Source organism: Pteronotus mesoamericanus, unplaced genomic scaffold (assembly GCF_021234165.1).
Source record: "Pteronotus mesoamericanus isolate MK-2021 breed Mesoamerican mustached bat unplaced genomic scaffold, CSHL_Meso_final scaffold_651, whole genome shotgun sequence".
Lineage (NCBI taxonomy): Eukaryota > Metazoa > Chordata > Mammalia > Chiroptera > Mormoopidae > Pteronotus > Pteronotus mesoamericanus.
The window spans coordinates 682,582-705,631 of NW_026555325.1; the positions used below are offsets into that span (position 1 = coordinate 682,582).

Below are 23,050 nucleotides of genomic sequence, written 5' to 3' on the forward strand. Positions count from 1 at the left end.
TGTTGCTGTTTTCTAATGGTTATCTTGGATTTCAAGTTTATACCACATATGGATAGAATTCGTACCATGTATTGTAGGAAATAAGCTGGTACAAAGATTGTGGTACAGATTTTTATCTTGACTCATTTCAAACACTTTCTCCCATTCCTTCACAGTCATTTGGTTCTTAATGCTCTCAGCTGTCTGTTCCTCATCTCGGAGCTCTTTCCCTCCAAACTGAAAGATGGAGAAGAAAGGAAAAATATTAGTACAGAAACAGGCAAAATCAAAATAATGTGAAAGAGAAGAAACTTCATTACAGACAAAATATAGTCTGGGAGGTCAACTTCAGAATCTGTTGACTATAAAGGTTTAAAAAAAAAAATTTCCCCAGCCCTGGCCAGGTGGCTCATTTGGTTGGAGCATCGTCCCGTACACCAAAGACTGAAGGTTCAATTCCCAGTCAGGGCATGTACAGGAGGCAGCTGATGGATGTTTTTCTCTCACATCAATGTTTCTCTCTCAAATCAACAGGCATATTCTTGGGTGAGGATTAAAATACAAAAATATCCCCAAACTAGTAAGGCCTAAGTAAATCAAGAACCTGAAGAGTTCGTTGTTTGTTCTGTGAATTAAAAACAACAAAAAAAGCTACTGTCACTGTTTTGTATTGCTAGCTAAATAAATCTGAATGGTCAAGTGATGAGCCATAATAAAATGCTAGTCAATGATATGAAGATGAAAATGAAATGACAGAATACAGGGTGGGGGGAAAGTAGGTTTACAGTTGATAGTATGGAAAAATACAATAATTAATAAATACAAGAATAAACTGTGTTACATGTACTCGTAACTGTGAATATACTTTCACTCGACCCTCTGTTACGTTCACATCTCTTTCTCCAAAGCAAGGAAGTCTTGTTTTTGTATGTAAGAGTTCATTGCTTTAAGAACATTGATACAAATTATCCATGGTGGGGATTTTTGGTTTTTAATTTCCATGGTTCCTTTTTCATGCTCCTGGAGAAAGTACAAAATGCTCAAATAAACGAAATCTATATATATATCTAAAGATCTCATTCAGGCTTTCCTATTCAGGACACAAAATTAAGTTCTGAACAACTATAACACCAGGGGTCCATCCCTCTCAGAAGCAATTTACTTTACTTCCCAGAGTACTGAAGGAGAACGAGAGAGGAACCATGATAATTAAAAAACAACTGCCCTCTCAATGTGGATAATTTGTACCAGTGCTCTTAAAGCAATGAGCTCTTACTTATGAAAACAAGAAGACTTTTCCTTGTCAGAAAGAGACATGAAAAGATTTGATTTCAAAACTAAAAAAGTCAAATCTCAACAACCCCATACCTTTAACATTGACTAGATAACTCAGATATTTCAGAAACCTATTAATTTTGTGGCAGCCTTAGGGGAGGTCTCTCTCAAGGTTTGCCATTCCATTAAGCAGACTCACCCTTGGATTGGTTGGTGCAACACAACAGGCAAGAAAGACCAGCCTGTATGAAAGGTCCCTAACACCAAGGGCACGGAGTCCTCGAATGCCTTCTGTCTCATATCCGTCAACACCACTGACACGAGAATTAGTTTCTGCACGTGCTCCTGAAAGATTGAATAAGCAGTTTCATAGCTCAAACACTGAAGGTGCTTAGAGTCAAAATTGATCAAATAAACAAAACCTATATATCTGAAGATTTCATTTAGGCTGATTTTTTCAGACCAGTACCTTTTGCAGCAAAGTCAATTTGTCTTTATTCTCATACTTTCTTATTTACCTTCTGATTGGCAGCCAAAAATAAGACAAAGAAGATACAAAAAGCTACTGTAGATACTCTGCAATTCAAGTAATAGAATTTGTTAAATTTAAGCCTCAGATTACCAACCTGGAGTGCTAAGCTTGGAGACATCAGGCACAACAATCAGTGTTCCTGTAAAGTCACACTTGTCACCAGCTTGAGCTGACTCCACAGCTTCGGCCCTCAAGATCACTTCTAAACTGCGTGGGATACTTCCTCGAGGAAGCTCAGCTTGAGTCTCTTGAATACGAACCTATAACAAAGATAAAGAGTCAAGAATAAGGGATCTTATTTAAATGCCACACAATCTAAATTAAATACCATAAATATTGACATATTCTAAACTATCTGACTGCAGACTTTAGACCTCTGCCAACACTGATCATAAAATTCTCTACCCTAAAGCTCCTTTCAATTTTGTAAAAGATATCTATTTAAAATCTTCACTTCTATTAAAAATACATTCTCTTTTTTCTCTTTGTTCAGTTTGACTATGTACATATCTGTTCTGTGTTCCATCTTCTTCTAAACTTCCAGAAAAATTTTATGAAAAATTTCACATAATTTATACCCTCCATCTCAATGCAACTGTTAACATTACTTAGAGACACATTTTTACTATATTATTTGAAAAAAATTGTAACTATCAACTTGCTTCTAAATATTTAAGCATTCATCTCCAAAGAATAAAAACAACCTCCTACTTAACCAATACCATTATCACACCAAGAGAATTAAATAACATTTACTTCCATGTCTGTTATCTAGCCCACTTTCAAATTTCCCCAGTTGTCAAGAATGTTCTTTATTACAGATGTTTTTTATTTTTTTCCCCTTCAAACTAAGACCCAATCTATTCATAGTTTGTATGGGGTTGCCACATCATGTTCTTTTTCAAATATAAAGCATTTCCTCCCCAAAGCTGTTGGTAGAGTATGTCCTTCCTGTAAACTAAGTATCATATTAATATAAGAAATCTAAGTAAGGACTAAAAATTGAATTAAATATTTATTATTTTAGTCTAGTTGTCATTCTTCCATGCTGTAATGCTTGAACTGTTGCAACTTTTCGTCTCTGCATGACCCAGAGTTACTAAGTCCTGTAGAGATTTAAGGCACCACCCCATCCCACCCCTTCATTCTTACTGCCACCATCCAACTATTGCCCAGGTAACTACAACTGCCTAATTATTAGCCTCTTGTTAAGTACTACAAGCCACTATTTCATTAATCTTCCTTTAAAAAAGAAAAATTTGTATCCCCTAAAATAATACTTCCCTTATTTATCAAGATAGATCCAAACCTCTCAATCTGAGAGTTAAGGCTCCAAGTACTTCCATACCTCATACCAAATCACCTCTCAGATAATCTGCACTTTAGGCCCTCTACTTCAGTCATGGTAATACTCATTGCTATTGACAAACATGTGCATTTGTACCCGTCCTATTATTCATGCCTTTTCTCTCTGAATTCCCTACTTGAACTCTTACACCAACAAGCCTCTAGTTCTTAAAAGTTTTAACTCTACTTAATAATAATTGTTACCATTTATTCTTTAACAAGTATATTTTGTCACAGTCTGAAGGAGCTTTCAATCCAAGTTATTAAAGGTTATAACACATTTATATTCTGATAACTGAGATTGGCATTAAGACTTTTTGGCTTAAATCTGTAGCCACATTTGATGATCTTAAAAAAAAACAGAGTTTAGCATTATCTATATAAGCTTTCAGTAATTACAGGTGCCTAGAAGTGAATTATTAGCACAGACTGTATCTGACCTAAACAGAAGTTAATAAATACCTTTTGAAAATCAACAAATCTTGATTTATTTGTATCTAGCAGGAATCTCCTTCTGTTGGCACACACTGGATTTCGGCAGATGTTTGGCTGTGTGTATTTGAACTGCTGCTCTACATCCTTGATCACCGTCTGACAGTCCAAGCACAGGAAAGTTCCACTCACAAGCTCTGGGTGAACTGGGTGAGTCCGTACCACCTGCCCACTGATGCGAGTGAGCAAACCAATTCTGGATGAGGTGAGTTCTCGAATTCTGTTTAAAGACAGATGTCCCATTGGTGAATAAAAAACATCAAAGAAATAAAATAATTATAAAGCACGATGATCTCATTTTTGCTTTATAAGCAAATTTTTTTTTGCTTATCTACAATTTCTAAATAAGCATATATCATTTTCACAGTAAAGTTATCATGGGAAAAAATATTAGACTCAGAAGTTCAGAAACACTTCCTTTACTTCACAAACCAATTTTATATTAAATAACTTGGTAAAACTTTGTAATTTCAGTAATTTAAGTTTTCAAAGTGTCACTTCAATTTCTTCCAGTAAATTAATCCTTTCAATAGCTGCTAAAGAAGAAAACTCTTTACAATTTATGCCACTTAAACTGACAAAAATTTCTACCACTTCATGAACTTCTGTGACTGTTCTCAATTTTCAAATTTTCTCACTAAATTTTCCCCCAAATGTCCCCTAAAAGTTATCCTAAAATATGACAATACTCAGAAACTGCTTCACTTATTTCCCATCTTATCTTGCTAGAAAAATATACTTCTTCAAAACTAAAAAATCAAAAAACAAGAAAAAGCTCAAATAAACAATCTAACTTATACTTAAAGGAACTTGAAAATTAACAACAAATAAAGCCTGAGGTTAGTAGAAGGAAGGAAATAAAAAAGATCAGAAAAGAAATAAACAAAATTGACACTAAAAAAATGATACAAAAGATCAATGAATCCAAGAGTTAGTTCTTTGAAAAGATAAATAAGACTGACAAACCTCTACCAGATTCATTAAGATAAAAAAAGAGAACCCAAATAAATAAAATTAGAAGTGAAAGAGGAGAAATAACAGCTGACACCAAATAAATAAAAAGAATTGTAAGAAAGTATGAACAACTATATGCCAACAAACTGGACAACCTGGGTGAAATGGATAAATTCCCAGAAACACACAATCTTCCCAAACTAAATTAGGAAGAATCAGAGACTCCGAATAGACAGATTAGACCTATTGAAATTGAAACAGTAGTAAAAATATTCCCAACAAATGCCCTGAACCAGGCACCTTCATAGGTGAATTTTACCAAACATTCTGAGAAGAATTAACACCTCTTTTTCTCAAACTGTTACATAAAATTCAAGAGGAGGGAAGGCTCCCAAACTTATTTTATGAGGCCAGCATTATCCTAATTCCAAAATTAGGATAATTAGATAAAGACATTACAAAGAAAGAAAATTATAGGCCAATATCCCTGATAAATATAGACACTAAAATCTTCAACAAAGTATTAGCAAACTAAATACAGCAATGCATCAAAAAGATGATACATCATGATCAAGTGGGATTTATTCTAGGAATGCAAGGTTGGTACAACATTCAAAAATCAATAAATGATATACCACATAAACAATATGAAGGATAAAAACACATGATCATATCAATAGATGCAGAAAAAACATTTGATAAAATCCAGCACCCATTTATAATAAAAACTCTCAGCGAAGTGGGATTAAAGGGAACATACCTAAACATAATAAAGGCCATATAACAAACCCACTGCCGGCATCATATTCAAAGGGCAAAAACTACAGGCGTTTCCCTTAAGATGGAAAACAAGACAGAGATGTGTGTTTTCACCTCTCTCATTCAACATAGAAGTGGAAGTCACAGCCATAGCAATCAGACAAGAAGAAGAAATAAAAGGCATCCAAATTGGAAAGGAAGAAGTAAAACTGTCTTTATTTCCAGATGACATGATGTTGTACATAGAGAATCCCAAATATTCCACCAAGGGAACTACTAGAACTGATAAATGAATTTAGCAAAGTAGCAAGATACAAAATTAATATGCAGAAATCAGTTGCATTTTTATATGTCAATAATGAACTAACAGAAAGAGAAATTAAGAAAATAATCCCAGTCACAATTGCCCAAAAAAGCATAAAATACCTAGGGAAAAAAAATCTAACCTCGATGTAAAAGATCTGTACCTGGAAAATTAGAAGATAGTGAAGAAAGAAACTGAAGAAGATACAAGTAAGTGGGGAAAGCATACTGTGTTCATGGATAGGAAGAATTAATATCATTCAAATGTCCATACTACCCAAAACAATCTATAGATTCAATGCAATTCCTATCAAAATTCCAATGATGTATTTCAAAGAACTAGAACAATATTTCAAAAATTTGTATGGAACCACAAAAGGCCCCACAGAGCAACAGTGATCCTGAGAAAGAACAAAGTTGGAGGAATCACACTACTAAATAAACTATACTATAAAGCCATAGTAATCAAAAGGGCATGAACTGGCATAAAAACAGACATATAGACCAATGGAACAGAATAGAGCCCAGAAATAAACCCACACCTTTATAGTCAATATTGGACAGAGGAAGCAAGCACATACAATGAGTTTATACAATAAATGGTGTTAGGAGAATTGGACAGACACGTGCAGAAGGATGAAACTGGACCATCTTCTTACACCACACACAAGAATAAATTAAAAATGGATCAAAGACTTAAATGTTAGACCCAAAACCATAAAAATCACAGAAAAAAACATGCAGCAAAATCTCCAACGTTGCTCGTAGGAATATTTTATCGGATACATCCCCCCAGGCAGGAAAAACAAAATAAAAAAGAAACAAATGGGACTATATCAAACTAAAAATTTTTGCACAGCAACGGAAATCATAAACAAAATAAAAAGACAACCCACAGAATGGGAAAACATATTTCCTGATACATCTGATAAGGGGTTAATATCCAAAATTGATAATGAACTTAAAAAACTCAACACCAAAAACACAAACAACCCAATTAAAAACTGGGCACAGGACCTGAAAAGACACTTATCAAATGGGGACATACAGATGGCCAATAGACATATGAAAAGATGCTCAATGTATGAATGATAAGAGAAACGTAAATTAAAACCACAGTAAGATATCACTTCCCACTGTAAGAATGTCTATCATCAACTAATCAAGAAACAAGTGCTGGTGAGGATGTGGAGAAAAGGGAACACTTTTGCACTGTTGGTGAGAATGCAGATTGGTGCAGCCACTGTGGAAAACAGCATGGAGATAACTCAAAAAATTAAAAATGAATCTGCGAGAGGAACCTTGGTGCCGTGGAGAGTGGATTCGACTCTCACACATCCCAACGGGTGCGAACTGCGGTGGAGGCTTGACTGGGTGCGCACGGGCACTGGCACCAGAGGGACACTGAAACGGCGTTAGCTTCCCCCCGAGAAGAACGGGGTCTGAATCATAAACAGGGACCCCTAAACTACAGCAGCTAAAACCAAGAAAATACAGGACAAAACGCAACCCCGAAAAGCTTAGGGGCGCTCTCTGCCAGAGACAGGTGGCTGGGGATGCAGAGACATTTAAAGGGCCAACGCAAAAATTGCAGAGGCAGCCACCCTCCTTGATCTCTGGGTAGAGGCGGCAGCAGGGTGGGCTGGTGCCTGGGCAAAGACTGGTGAGGAAAACTTTGTGAAGAGAACTGACACAGCGGCCGGTGGACCAGACTGCCTGCGATTGAAACACAGGCCGCACAGGGGGTGGATCCCTGGCCGAAGGGGTCACAGAACTGCCCAGAAACCCCTGAGGAGAGACTAAAAACGGAGTCCTTGGGGAAAGAAGGGGAAGAGGAACCGGGGAGTCCCGACTCCTTCTCCTTGCCGTAGTCTCCACTGCGCGGGAAGAGGCCACACCCCCAAAGAGCCAAACTGAAAAACACACACAGACACCCCAAAAACACCCAGTGCAGGCGCGCACACTTGCGCCGAGTGACCGGCGAGGGTTGGCGAGCGTGTGTGTGACCCACGCGGGCTGGTGAACGCTTGCACCTGCCGGCAAGGCCTCACATAGACTGGCACCCATACGGCCTGCGAGGGGGTGCAACAGAGCGGCAAGGGCAGGCGTAAATTGACCCACCCGCCCGCAATTGCAGAGCGGCCCACAAAGTTAGTAGAGCTGCCCAGAGTCCCCGGAGGAGAGACCTGAGACAGGATTAACCAGCGAGTCCTGGAGCTGACTTCCTCCCATTTCCGTAGTCGCCATTTGGTGAGGGCAAGCAACGCACCCAAAGAGCCAAAAGCGGGGAAATCACACAATAGAAGACCCTAAACTGACCAGTGCTGCAGAGCTCGTTGGCCAGGGGGGCCAGATGAGTACGCAAGGTTGCGAATAAGCCCCCTGGTCTGGGGCAAGCACATGTGAGCCCAGGCAGGCGGGGGATCCTGCCGCGCCCGGAGCGCGCTCAAGGAGCCCGTGTGAGAATGCAGAGAGATCCCAAAAAATAGCCCAGCCCTGACCAAAGGGGCCACAGAGCTGCTTCAAGCAGGAGTCAGACACAGACAGTAGACTCCTGGAAGGCTCAAACAAACGACCCAAGGTCATATACCGTCAACAACTGACATCATCAGAGGCAGGCCCAGAAAGAAAAGTAAAGGACAAAAATACTTAACAGACTCTCACAAACATGGGAAGAAAGAGAAGTTCCCCCCAAATGAGTGGAAAAGGGGACTCCCCACAGAGAGAGCTCAATGAAATAGAGGCAAGGGAACTATCAGATACTGAATTCAAAACAATGGTTCTAAGGAAGCTCAATGAGCTCAGCCAGCTCAAAGATAACTATGAGAAACTGCAGAGAAACTATCAGGATCTTACAGCAAACTGTATCAGCCTGGAAAAGGACATAGAAACTATCAAGAAGACACAAGAGGATATGAAGAATACCATTTCTGAATTGAAGAACACCGTAGAAGGAATCCAAAGCAGGCTGGATGAAGCCGAGGATCGAATCAGTGAGATGGAGGACAAGGTAGAAAGAAGCTCCCAGAAAGAACAAGAAATGGAAAAAAGACTCAAAAAGAATGAAGAGGCATTGAGGGAAATGCAGGACAACCTGAAATGCAACAATATCCGTATAATAGGGATACCAGAAGGAGAAGAAGAGGAGCAAGGGATAGAGAACCTCCTCGAAAAAGTAATGATGGAAAATTTCCCTAATTTGAGGAAAGGCTCTCAAGGATCCAGGAGGCACAGAGGACCCCACTCAAGAGGGACTCAAAGAGGTCCACTCCAAGACACATCATCATTAAAATGGCAAATATCAAAGACAAAGAGAGAATCCTCAAGGCAGCAAGGGAGAAGGAGAAAGTAACATACAAGGGGGCCCCGATACGCCTAGGAGCTGACTTCTCAACAGAAACACTACAAGCCAGAAGGGAATGGCAACAAATATTCTAAGCCATGAAAAGCAAGGGCCTACAGCCAAGGCTGTTCTACCCAGCTAGGCTCTCCATTAAAATACAAGGGGAAATACAGAGTTTCCCAGACAAGAGAAGACTAAAATACATCTCTACCAAACCAGCACTCCAAGATATGCTAAGGGGACTGGTTTAAGCGGATGAAGGAAAAGAATGAGAGAGAGAGGAACACAGGTACAAAGAGAAAAGATGAGTAAGTTTCTATCAGTAATATCTCTCAATGTGAATGGACTAAATGCCCCAATCAAAAGACACAGGGTAGCTGAATGGATAAGAAAACATGACCCACACATATGCTGCCTCCAAGAGACCCACCTCAGAGCAAGAGACCTACACAGATTGAAAGTAAAGGGATGGAAAAAGAATATTCCAAGCAAATGGGCAGGAGAAAAAGGCCCGGGTTGCCATACTTGTATCAGACAAAGTAGATTTCAAAACAAAGGCCATAAAGAGAGACCCAGAGGGGCACTTTATAATACTTAAAGGAAGAATCTATCAAGAAGACATCAACATTGTAAACTTATATGCTCCCAATAGAGGAGCCTCCAAGCTTACAAGGAAATTGTTGGACAACTTCAAAAAAGATATAGATAGCAACACACTGACAGTAGGGGATTTCAACACCCCACTGTCAAAAATGGACAGATCTCCCAAACAAAACATTCATAAACATATTGTGGCGCTGAATGACACACTGAATCAGAGACTTAACCGACATATATAGAACCTTACATCCCAAAGAAGAAAAACACACATTCTTTTCAAATGCTCATGGCAATTTTTCAAAGAGAGACCATATGATAGGACACAAAGCAAACCTCAGCAAATTCAGGAAAACTGAAATAATACCAAACTTTTTCTCAGACCACAAGGGCTTGAAACTGGAAATCAACCTCAAAGAGAAACTTCAAAAACTTGCAAACTCATGGAGACTGAACAGTAGGCTGTTAAACAATGAATGGGTCAATAATGAGATAAGAGAAGAAATAAAAAAATTTCTGGAAACAAATGAAAATGAACAGACAACAGTCCAAAACCTATGGGACACAGCAAAGGCGGTCCTGAGAGGGAAGTACATAGCAATACAGGCTTACCTAAAAAAAAGAGAAACATTTCAAATAAAAGTCCTAACACTACAACTTCAAGAACTGGAGAAACAACAACAAATAAATCCCAGAGCAAGTAGAAGGAAGGAAATAATCAAGATTAGAGCAGAATTGAATGACACAGAGATGAAAAGAACAATTCAAAGGATCAACCAATCCAGAAGCTGGTTCTTTGAAAAGATAAATAAAATTGACAAGCCTTTAAGCAGACTCATCAAGACAAAAAGGGAGAGGACCCAAATTAATAATATCAGAAACAAAAGAGGAGAAATAACAAGTGATACCACAGAAATACAAAGGATTGTCAGAAACTACTACGAACAATTATATGCTTGCCGAGAAATTTGAAAATCTTGATTAAATGGACAAATTTCTAGAAAAGTATAATCTTCCAACACTGAAGGAGGAAGAAACAGAAAGCTTGAACAGACCGATAACAGCTGGGGAAATTGAAGCACTAATTAAGAAACTCCCAGCACACAAAAGCCTAGGGCGGGACAGTTTCACAGGAGAATTTTACAAAACATTTAAGGAAGAGCTAACCCCTGTCCTTCTCAGACTATTCCAAAAAATCCAAGAGGAGGGAAGACTCCCAGACTCTTTTTATGAGGCCAGCATCACTCTGATCCCAAAACCAGATAAAGACCCTACAAAGAAAGAAAACTACAGGCCAATTTCGCTGATGAACATAGATGCTAAACTCCTCAACAAAATATTGGCAAACTGCATCCAGCAATACATTAAAAAGATTATCCACCATGATCAAGTGGGATTCATCCCAGGGATGCAGGGATGGTTCAATATACGCAAATCAGTCAACGTGATACATCACATAAAGAAAAGAAAAGACAAAAACCACATGATCATCTCGATAGATGCAGAAAAAGCATTTGATAAGGTACAGCACCCATTTATGATCAAAACACTCAGCAAAATGGGAACAAATGGGGTATTCCTCAACGTAATAAAGGCCATATATGAAAAACCTACAGCCAATATCATACTCAACAGGCAAAAACTGAAAGCTTTCCCACTAAGATTGGGAACACGACAAGGATGTCCGCTCTCACCGCTTCTTTTCAACATCGTATTGGAAGTCCTAGCCACAGCGGTCAGACAAGAGAAAGAGATAAAAGGCATCCAAATAGGAAAGGAGGAAGTAAAGCTATCATTGTTTGCAGATGACATGACAGTGTACATAGAGAACCCTGCAGACTCTAGCAAAAAACTCCTCAACCTAATAAGTGAATTTGGCAAAACAGCAGGATACAAAGTCAACATTCAGAAATCAAAGGCATTTTTGTACACCAGCAATGCAATAGAAGAAGAAGAAATCATAAAAAAAATACGATTCGATATAGCAACAAGAAAAATAAACTACCTAGGAATAAATTTAACCAAAGACATAAAAGCCCTGTACGCAGAAAACTATACAACACTGAAAAAAGAAATTAAGGAAGACACAAATAAATGGAAGCATATACCGTGCTCATGGATTGGAAGAATTAATATCATCACAATGTCCATACTACCCAAAGCAATTTATAGATTCAACGCAATCCCTATTAAGGTACCAATGACATATTTCACAGAAATAGAACAGACATTTCAAAAATTTATATGGAACCATAAACGACCCCGAATAGCCTCAGCAATTTGGAGAAAGAAAAACAAAGTAGGAGGGATCACAATACTGGACATCAAACTGTACTATAAAGCCACTATACTCAAAACAATCTGGTACTGGCACAAGAACAGACCCAAAGACCAGTGGAACAGAATAGAAAGCCCAGAAATAAGCCCAGGTCTCTATGGGCATCTAATATTTGACAAAGGGGGCAGGAGCATAAAATGGAGCAATAATAGCCTCTTCAACAAATGGTGTTGGGAGAGCTGGACGGCTACATGCAGAAAATTGAAATTGGATCATCAGCTGACACCATACACAAAAATAAACTCAAGATGGATAAAAGACTTAAATATAAGTCGCAACACCATAAAAGTCCTAGAGGAGAACATTGGTAGGAAACTCTCAGATATCCCAAGCAGCAATTTTTTCACCAATATGTCTCCTAAAGCAAGGGACATAAAAGAATAAACAAGTGGGACCTCATCAAAATAAGAAGCTTCTGTATGGCAAAAGAAAACATCAGCAAGATGAAAAGGGAGCCAACCATATGGGAAAATATATTTTCTAATGATACATCAGATAGAGGTTTGATCTCCAAGATATATAAAGAACTCACTCGACTCTACTCCAAGAAGACAAACGATCCAATCAAAAAATGGGCAAAGGACCCGGGCAGATGCTTTTCCAAGGAGGAGATACAGAGGGCCCAGAGACATTTGAAAAGATGCTCAGCATCACTAGCCATCAGAGAAATGCAGATCAAAACCACCATGAGGTGCCACCTCACACCGGTCAGAATGGCCATCAAAAACAGATCAACAAACAACAGGTGCTGGCAAGGCTGTGGAGAAAAGGGACCACTAGTACACTGTTGGTGGGAATGCAGACTGATGCGGCCACTGTGGAAAGCAGTGTGGAATTTCCTCAAAGAGCTGAAAATGGAACTGCCTTTTGATCCAGTGATTCCCCTGCTGGGACTATACCCTAAGAACACCAAAACGCCAATACAGAAGAACCTATGCACCCCAATGTTCATAGCAGCACAACTGACAATAGCCAAGCGTTGGAAGCAACCTAAATGCCCATCAGTAGATGATTGGATCAAAAAGTGATGGTACATATACATAATGGAATACTACGCAGCAAAAAGAAAAAAAGAACTACTAAACTTCGCGACAGCATGGATGGAACTAGAGAGCATTATGCTAAGCGAAATAAGCCAGGGGGTGAAAGACAAATACCATATGATCTCACCTATAAGCGGAACCTAACCAACAATACAAAGATGCAAGGAAAATAAGACCAGCAACCCTGAAAGGAAAAGAAATCAACAGAGACAAGAGGGAAGGAGGGAGGGGTGGGCGGGGAAAAGGAAGGGAAGGGGAAAGTCAAGGAACATATAGCAAGGACTCATGGACAAAACCAAAGGGGAAGAGCTGAGGGAGGGAAAGAGGGAGGGGGCAAGGGAAAGTGGTGCGGGGGAGGCAGAGACAACTGTATTTGAAAAAATAAATTAAAATAAAATTAAAAAAAAAATGAATCTGCTTTTCGATCCAGAATTCCCGCTTCTGGGACTATATACAAAGGAACCCAAAACATTAATTTGAACTACATAAGTATTCCTATGTTCACTGCAGAATTATTTACAATTGCCAAGATATGGAAGAAGCCCAAGTGTCCATCAGTAGATAAGTGGATAAAACAATGGAATACTACTTGAACATAAAAAGAAGAAAATTTTACCCTTTGCAACAGTATGAATGGACCCGGAGAACATTAGGCTTAATGAAATAAGCCAGTCAGAGGAAGATAAATACCATATGATTTCACTCATATGTGGAATCTAATAAATTGAACTAACAAGGAAAATGGGTACAGACTCATTGATGGATAGCCAGATGACAGCTAGTGGGGGTTGGGGAGTAGAGGGATTGAGCAAAAAGGAAAAAGAACTCATAGACATGGACAGCAGTGATTGTTGGGGGAAGGGGGTATATGAAGACTTCATGGTAATGGAGAAAAAATACAATAAAGATTTAAAAATACCAACAAAAAATTCTGACAAAAATGTCCACCAATTCATGGATTTCTGTGACTGTTCTGTTTTCAAATTTTCTCACTTGATTAAATTTCCCCCAAATGTTCCCTAAAAGGTATCCTAAATATGACAACACTCAGAAATTTGCCTCACTTAGCTTACTTTCCAATCCGTCTTGCTAGAAAAATATTATTTCTTCAGAATTAAAACTTTTTGGACAACTGGGCATAACTTTTCATATCTAAGACTACAACCTTCTGGGTTTTCTGACAAGTAATGCCAATACTATTTGGTAAACACCTTTTCTTTCAAAGAAGGGTTTCTTTCTTTTTTTTAAAGGATTTTTAAAATTTATTTTTAGACAGAGGGGAAGGGAGGGAGAAAGAAAGGGAGAGAAACATCAATGTGTGGTTGCCTCTTGCATGCCCCTTACTGGGGACCTGGCCCGCAACCCAGGCATGTGCCCTGACTGGGAATTGAACTGGCGACCTTTTGGTTCGTCGGCCGGCACTCAATTCACTAAGCCACACCAGCCAGGGCTCAAAGAGGAGTTTCTTACTTGTGTCTGGTAGGTAGGTCTTGGAATGCAACATAAAAATCCTTGGCAAGAGGAATCTCTTTACGGTCTTTGACGAAGGTTTTTAAGGCTCGACATAGGTAAGGATAAACTCTGAAAAGCAAACAGAAAAAGATCAGCTGACATCTTCAAGAGGCTTATTACCAAGGCGTCTTCCCCATTTCATGCTTGCCAACAGCTGAGACTAATTAATTTCATCTGGTTACAACCAAGCCTTAGAATTTAACTATGTGGATACTTACATTACCTAGTCCAGGCTTAGGACTCTCTTTCAGTCCTCTCCTGTCCCACCACAAATAGATCTAAGACAGCAGAAACACCAGAGATAAAGTGTTGTGTCCAAATATCCATTATCTTTAATCATTTAGCAACCACAATGCAGGACACTTCTCTGTCCAAGACTCTATCTGTACATCTGGGACACCTGGGGGTGGGGGGTGTTAACAGTCTAGCAAGGCAGCCTTTCATTTGGTATCAAGGCCAACTATATTATTCTAGGCGTGACTGATAAGAAATTGATGAGGTCGGGGGGGGAATGTGTGTACATCAGAAATTGGTAGAAATGTCCCATTTGACTGATTAGACTGAAGTGGCACATGTCTTCTTGAAAAAAGTCCCCAACAGCTGCTGCGGCTTGGTCTAAGCAGTGGGATCTGAAGTCCTTTGAAAAATTAGCCACTTTTATGAGACAGAACTGCTCCATGGCCTCTGCTTGACGTTTGGATGTAAGTTTTTCCACCACCAGGCCTGATTTTCTACTTTCCTCTTACTTGTCAGTACAACTTTTACTGCTGCATACTTTCACAATAAATCCTGCTGCTTATCTCTCCAACCATTTTTGGTGGTCAAATATGACTAGAAACATGGAGACAAATCTTCCATCTCCCAGTCCACCATGTAAGGGAACGGGACTGTTGTTTCCTTACTCCTGGGTCTTCATTTCTTTCACAACTGTCCACAATATTTATTTTAACCTAATTTTATTTGTATAGATTGTAACATTTATTTAATCCAAATACAAAGATTTGTGTTAAGGAAATGCTTCTTGCTTTATATAGCAATTAAAAATAAAATTTAAGCCTAAATTATTAAATATAATGACTAATTTCTGCCCCCAACATGACAATCACCTATTAAAATATTTTAAAGGGATTTTACCTGACATGGAAAAATATGTTGTACTGTTATGTGAAAAGGGCAGGATTCTCTATCTATAATGATGCCAATAATTACAGATGCACAGAAATACATCAAAATGTGTCAGGAAATCCTCAGGAAACTCTGTACTTGTAGACCTAAAAGGCTCTTAGAACTTTGTTGCCACAGATCTGCTGGTGATGGTTATCTGTGGGTGGTGGGATTACAAATGTACAGATGATTTTATTCTCCTTACTTTTCTCTATTTTCTAAATTTTCTACAATATACACTTTTATAATCAGGAAAAAAAATTAAACTTTTAAAGAATGTCACTGCTGAAAGGCATCCCAAATCAAGAACAAGATCCACACACTTTTTCAAATGGTGAGTGGGAGTAGGAAATCAAATGAATGACAGTAATAGCAGTGCACGCCTGACACAAAGTAAATGGTCCTCTTAAAGATTAGGAAAACTATATAGAAAGCAAAGGTTTTTGGTATTTGCATGTGAAATATATTCAGCTCCAGAAAGGCCTAAATTACTTCAGAGCAGTACTAAAATGATCACTGGCTGTATCAAAGGGCCTCTGTGACAGCTGCCCTTCTGCCTTGCAAGTGAACTCTTCAGTCCAAAAATAGCTGGCCTCCCAGGCTCCAAGTCTACTGAAAGTAAAGAAGATTAATATACCATACCTATAGAACTCCTCTTGAATTGTGGTGGAGAGTTGCTGGTTAAATTGCTCCAGGTCCACAAAACTCACAACCAATGTGTTTCTCTCAGGACGAATTAGCTCTTCTGCTAACTGCAAGTACTTATTTTCTCCATCACTGTTCTGGAACCTGCAAATACATGCAAGTCAGATTAAATTGAATAATTAGACAGTAAAAAGAAAAATCCAAATGCCTGATAATTAGGTGTATTGGTTAAAAATCATCAGCTTGAGGGGCAGACAGACCCATGTTAATAGTTGTATAACTTGGGGCAAGTTACTTATCCTCTCTCAAACTGCCCCTCCCCTTTAAAAAATTATAACGAAACAGATTAGGACATCACTTTATAAGATTACTGTGAAGATTAAATGAGAATGCCAGTGAAATGTTTTATGCAGAGCCTAGAACACAGAAACACAGGGTCTTCAGATTTTAACTTGCATTCCTTCATTTAATATTTTCTAATCAACAAATATTAATTATTATTTTAGTATTGTTATATATCACTAAAATTGGGAACTGTTAAATCAAGAAATTTGGGTCAAAATCTAAAGACTCAATTTCTGTAGGGAAAACCGACAGATTAGTTGTTGGTTTAAGAACCAGAATAAAAATAAATACACACACACACAAAATAAAGCTGGTGTTTTTTTTCCAAAAGGAGTATCAAACAAATACATTTGCTTTTTTTAATTTTAACATATGAAGATTAGTTTTGAAGCAAAATCAATTTCTCCTTCAAATACAGCATGTTTCAACTCTATTAAATATTAACTGAACAACACCTATCTGCAAAGCTCTGTGCCAGAAGTAACTGCAGATGAAGTGACAGTACTGTTCCTGCCCTAGGGTTGACACTCTCATAGGGGACATTCCTACTAAAGAGAAATATAAGATAACCTAAATGTCCAACACAAATGATTTAAAAAAATGTACTATTCACATACAATGAAATACTATCTGGCTTTAAAAAAGGAAATTCTGCAATATGTGTCAGTATGGATGAACCCTGAGGACACTTACTCTAAGTGAAAAAAGGCAACCACAGGAAGACAAATATTGTATGATTCTACTTAAGAAATATCTAAAATAGTCAAATTCATAATAAAAAAAATGGAATGGTGTTGCCAGGGGCTGAAGGAAGGTGAAAATTAATCAACAAGTATAAAGTTTCAGTCAAGCAAAATGAGTAAGCTCTGACAACACTGTATTGTACCTATACTCAACAATAAGCTATTGTACAGTTAAAAATTTGTTAAGAGGGTCAATCTCATGTAAGTTTTTTTTCCACAATAAAATTTTTATAAAAGGGGGAAAAAAGGAGAAAGTACAAAAAATGTGATAGGGTAGACTACTAACTAATTCTACTTAACATCTAGAAAGGCTTCATGCATATAAAAGCACTGGAATTCAGCCTTGAAAGACTTACAATCTGAAAGGAAAACAAGTGATTAGATAGACTAGCCAAGTCCGTGGCAGTCAGAAGAGGTACCGGAGAAGTGTAGATAGCAGGCTGGTTATGAAGAAACCCACAAGAGGAGCTATGAAGAATTTGACTTTTTCCATACGCAATGGCAAATCAAAGTTGGTACAGTGGAACCTCAGTTCTCAAACTTAATTTGTTCTAGAAAAATTCAAGAAGCGATCTGCTTGAAAACCAAATCTTTGTCACTTGAGAGACATGGGACTGATCACATAGGTATCAGCATGAGAGAGTTGTTAAATAGAAAATCGAGACCTGAAGTTTTGTTAAGACAGCTGTGACATTTTTTCTGTGAACAACTTGGTTGAGAACCACATTGTTTGAGAACCGAGGTTTGACTGTATTTTGAAAGAGGTACCATTTTTTTCCCCAATGAAGTATATCATTTTTATCCCCAGCATCTAAGTGTACAGTAACTGCAAGATTGTAAAGGTGATTATATTGTTTGTTGAAATGAAACATTAATTGAAGACCTTTGTGATACGGTGTGGTGGCTAGGTTGGGTTAAGGATGGGATCTACACTGAAGATGAAGTGGCGGACAGGTGAAGAGACAAGAAGTTCTATTACCAGCTATAATGGAAAATGGTGAGTTGGGAACAAAGAGGGAGAAAGGACGGGTGCTGCCTGAAAGATTTAGTTTTACAAACAATGTATGAGTCATTGCCAAAGGTAGGAAAATATAAATAAAATTATGGCTTTTTAAAAGTACAGAAGGATTTCATAAGACAGCAGAATTATTCACAAACGTGTTTAAGTGTGGAAACAACACAAGTGTCCATGGAAAGATGAATAAACACACAAAATGTGGTATATACATGCAATGGAATATTATTCAGCTTTAAAAGGGAAACTCTGGCACACACTACAACATGGATAAACCTTGAAGACATTATGCTAAGTGAGATAAGCTGGTCACAAAAGGACAAACGCTGTATGACTCCAAGTATATGAGGTAGTCACTTTTTAGGCAGAAAGTAGAATTGAGGTTGCCAAGCACTGAGGCTGGGGGGAAAGGGAGGTTATTGTTTCATGGGTGCAGTGACTTTGGGAAGAGGAAGAGTTCTAGAAGTGGTGCATGAACAACAAGGAGAATGTCACTGAACTCTATGCTTACAAAAGGGAAAGTGGTAAATGCTCTGTATATTTTACCACAATAAAAAAAAAGAATTTCATAGGACATTCCAAAGTGTTTATACTTCATCCTGGCGGCAGCAGTCCATATTCTAAAAATGAGTATCTGTGCCATCAATTAGAACAGTAACTGGTGGCGGTGGTGGAAAGTCGTGGCGAGGGTGGGTTGAGAGGCCAGGAGCTCAAAAGGCAAATGAAAAAAAAATGGGGGTGGGGGCGGGGATGGAGGTTGGAAGGAAAGAAGTGATGGAGGGCGCGTGTTAAGCTACTTTTCAGGGCAAGGCTGACCCGAGCGTCTGTCAAACCACACGGTTCACTCTAGCACTTTCATCTCCAAGGGCTTCAACGGTTGCCAGGGCCCCCGGTGCCCCCAACACCAGGGTCCTGGCTGTCTGGTCCCATCAGGCCTCTGCCAGGATTCCACTGTCAGTTCGGCCTCCTGCTTGAACCTGACAACGTGTGGTCTAACGGGTTAAGTAACATCCTCCCCGGGCCTCAGTTTCTGCAGATTATCAGGTTGTGAAGATAAATGACAGGAGTAAAGCTCGTGGTTTGGGGCACGGAGCACTGGGCACACTAAGACTTTAAGGAAAGGCTCGCTGTGTATTTCACCCCCTGGAAACCAGCCCAACCCGTCCCATCCGCCTCGCGGCGGCCGGATTAAACCTCAAGTGGGTCGTGGGCCGTTTTCCAAGACGCGCGACCCCTCAGTTCCCGAAAACGCGCCGACTCACGCTTTTCGGGCACAGGGTCCCCAGGCTCCGGAAGCGGGGAGGGGCGGCTCGGGGAGTACTGCGAGGAAGGGCAGCCCGCGACTTACTCCTCCAAGAAGTCCAGGAAGAGTTTCTGGCACTTCTCTGCCACCTCGTCGCGGACTTCTGGGTGCTGGCTGCCGACTCCTGGCTCCGCTGCCGCCGCGAGATCCATCGCTGCCTAGCGCTCAGGAGCCAACGTAGCCACACTTGTTCGCCACGAGTTGCTTATACGCGGACGCCGCCGCTTTGCGCGCGCCGCCGCACCCTCCTCAGCCCCGCCTCCACGTTCCTGGGTGGCCGGAGCCAATCGTGGCGTGGGAGATCGGGGATTTCGCGCCAAGCCTGCCCAATGAGCGCGGCTTCTTGTTCGCCTCGCCCAAGGAGCGGGGATTTCGCGCCAAATGCAAAGACCCAGGGAAAACGCAGCTTCTCCCTTTGCGCCTGCGCAGTATGGTAGGGTCGTGCGGAATTGCGGAACAAGGTCAGATCTTTGGGTGTTTTTTCAGCTGTTCTTCAAGTCGTCCCAGTCACGTTAATTGAACAGAAGACTAAGGCTCTAGGAAGAGAAAAATGAGTAAGATTTAGACGTCCTGCTTGAGCCGTCTACGTGGAGGAAATAAACTGTAAACCAGCCGGTAAAGCTGTGTGAAAGCCAACATTGAAGTATAAACATTACTGGGAATGGGGGAGGGAGGAGTTGGGATAGTTGTTCTGATAGTGTTGACGGGCGAAAATCAGCGGAATATTTAACTCTGTTGATTGTTTTTAATTAAAAATTTTTTTTTGATGATTGTATTCCTTATTATTTTATCTCTTGTATTTCAGCATCTTTTTTAAATGGAAGTTGTTTGGGTGACATTGGTTCACAAAACCATACAGGTTTCTAGTGTACAACAAAATAAAACATCATCTGCACGCTTTATCCTGTGCCCTTCGCCCCAAGTAAAGTCTCTTTTTATCTCCATTTCTCCCTCCTTTGTCCCACATTTCCCGCCACCCCCTTTCTCTCTGGCTCTCACTGCATTGTTGTCTGTGTCTGTGTTACGTATGTTTGTTTTTTGGTTAATCCCTTCAACTTCTTTCATCCCATCTCCCAGCTCCCCAGGTGTCTGTTCTGTGTATCCATGGCTGTTTCCATTTTGTTTATCAGTTTATTTTGTTCATTAGATTCCACATAAAAGTGAGATCATATGGTATTTGGCTTTCTCTGACAGACTTATTTCACTTAGCATAATACTGTCCAGGTCTATCCATGCTGCTGTAAAAGATAAGATTTCATACTAACAGCTGAGTAGTATTCCATTGTGTAAATGTACCATAGCTTTTTTATCCACTCATCTACTAATGGGGACTTGAGCTGTTTCCATATTTTGGTTCTTGTACATAAGGCTGCAGTGAACATAGAGGTGCATATATTCTTTCAAATTAATGTTTCAAGTTTCTTTGGATATATTCCCAGAGGTGGGATTGCTGGATTGAAAGGCAGATCCATTTTCAATTTTTTGAGGTTTCTCCATGCTGCTTTCCACAGTGGCTGTACTAGTCTGCATTTCCACCAACAGTGCAAAAGGGTTCCCCTTTCTCCACATCCTCCCCAGCACTTGTTGACTTATTGATGATAGACATTCCTGCAGGTGGGAGACGGTATCTCACTGTGGTTTTAATTTGCATTTCTCTGATGATTAGTTATGCTGAGCATTTTTTTAATATGTCTATTGACGAATCTGTACGTCCTCTTTGGAGAAGTGTCTGTTTAGGTCCTTTGCCCATTTTTTAATTGGGTTATTTGTGTTCCTGGTGGTGAGTTGTATAATTCTTTATATTTTGGAAATTAATCTCTTATCAGATGTATTATTGGCAAATATGTTCTCCCATTCAGTGGGTTCCCTTTTTACTTTGTTGATGGTTTCTTTTGCACAGCTGGGTAGAGGGAGAAGTTGAGCTGCAATGTGGTTGCACTGAAGACTTCAGCCAATCGTACAGGGAGCTCAGGAGGTCAGATGGTTATACAGAGGTGTCCCAAATAAAGGCATAGGGACTGGGCCTTTGATTCCTGCATCAGAGTTATTGGATGCAGGCTGCCCTTGGGGAAGAAGTGCAACTTTAGGTGAAGCAGCTTATTTTAGTCAAAAGCAATTCCCAGAGGGGAGTATGGCCATGAGCCTTCAGCAGCCAACACTCCCAGCAGCTGGTGGGGAATGAAGTCCTGATTAGGGTATCTGGGTGGCACATCACAGCATCCACCACAGCACACCCTTGCACCTCTCAGATCCTCTTGCTTTGTATAGTAACTCCACCGCATCTGGGAATAGTACCTCCTGTATCATGGTTGGCTCTTTTCATGGGGAAACTTACAAGAGGAAGGTTAGGATTAATTACAGCTCTTGCTGCTGGAGCTGATCTTGAGTCTACAACAGAAACTCATTAAGGCTCCCTTCTTTTCCACCCATTTTAGATTCTCCTCTCAACCAGCATCTTTGCTGGTTTAGGTGACTTGCCTGGTGAGGTAACACAGACCTTTATTCCTGAGGGGCCTGAGCCTTTAGTCACCATACCTTTCTCAGGTCATGGCTGAAATTGGTTAGTGGTTGTATGAGAAGCCCTACTAGATTATTTGGTCATTTTTCCCCACCCACAGTGTATAACAGCTGCCCTCCCTCCTTCTGCTGATCAGGTCAATTAAACCTGTCATTATCACTCTTCCTTGTCTCCTGATTTCTGGTGTGAGGACCATAAAATGGCAGAGCAGCAGCTATAGTTTCAAGTTTATGGTGTTCTACTGTGTCTCCAGTGGAAGTGTTAACTCTCTGGGAATCAGGATCTCTAGATCCAGGATCTCAAGATAGAGGGAAGGGAGCACAAATTTCCCAAGTAGATCACTTGAATAAATGGCAAGCAGGGCCATTCCAGCCACCTCTTGTATCCTGGACCCTTGTATTCTACTTAACCAACACCATGCATCTTATACAGTGGTTGTTGATTTAAGGTATCTACCCTGGCCTGAAGGTCATATCTCCTCCTTGCACAATATCCCCACAATGGCATTTTGGTTGGTCCTTTAAAAATTCCCTCTATATAAGGCTTGAAACTTCTGGGTGACCCTATGTAATAGGATCAGTGTCAGGAGCACAGCTGAGTTTGGAAGGAGCTGAATTATCAAATGGCCAAGTAGCTCATTAAAGCAACAAGCCAAAAATGAAAGAGTTAAGCCCTTAATCATTTACTGCAATGAATATGCAAGAGGCTAAAATCAGGGAAAGACTCCTCTGTTCCATTTCCCCTCACGGAATGACAAGTGGTGGATGTGACTGTTGAGGAAACCGTGAACAAAAGACTCTGGCAGTTTTATGGATCCTGAGGTGAGGAGGAGTGGCTAAGAGT

General features: G+C 39.9%; 1 protein-coding gene across 1 annotated transcript in view; it reads right to left on the reverse strand.

Annotated features, from left to right (window-relative positions):
* MCM6 (minichromosome maintenance complex component 6) overlaps positions 1-19,915 on the reverse strand; it is a 51,264-nt gene extending 31,349 nt beyond the window's left edge. Inside the window, exons 1-7 of the mRNA XM_054562701.1 lie at positions 19,735-19,915; positions 16,281-16,427; positions 14,433-14,543; positions 3,596-3,845; positions 1,881-2,046; positions 1,454-1,599; positions 66-216 (exon numbers count right to left, since the gene is read on the reverse strand). Of these exons, the coding sequence (XP_054418676.1) occupies positions 66-216; positions 1,454-1,599; positions 1,881-2,046; positions 3,596-3,845; positions 14,433-14,543; positions 16,281-16,427; positions 19,735-19,841 (1,078 nt within the window). The 5' untranslated portion in view covers positions 19,842-19,915. The remainder of the gene's footprint in view (positions 1-65; positions 217-1,453; positions 1,600-1,880; positions 2,047-3,595; positions 3,846-14,432; positions 14,544-16,280; positions 16,428-19,734) is intronic.
* Positions 19,916-23,050: the final 3,135 nt, after the last annotated feature.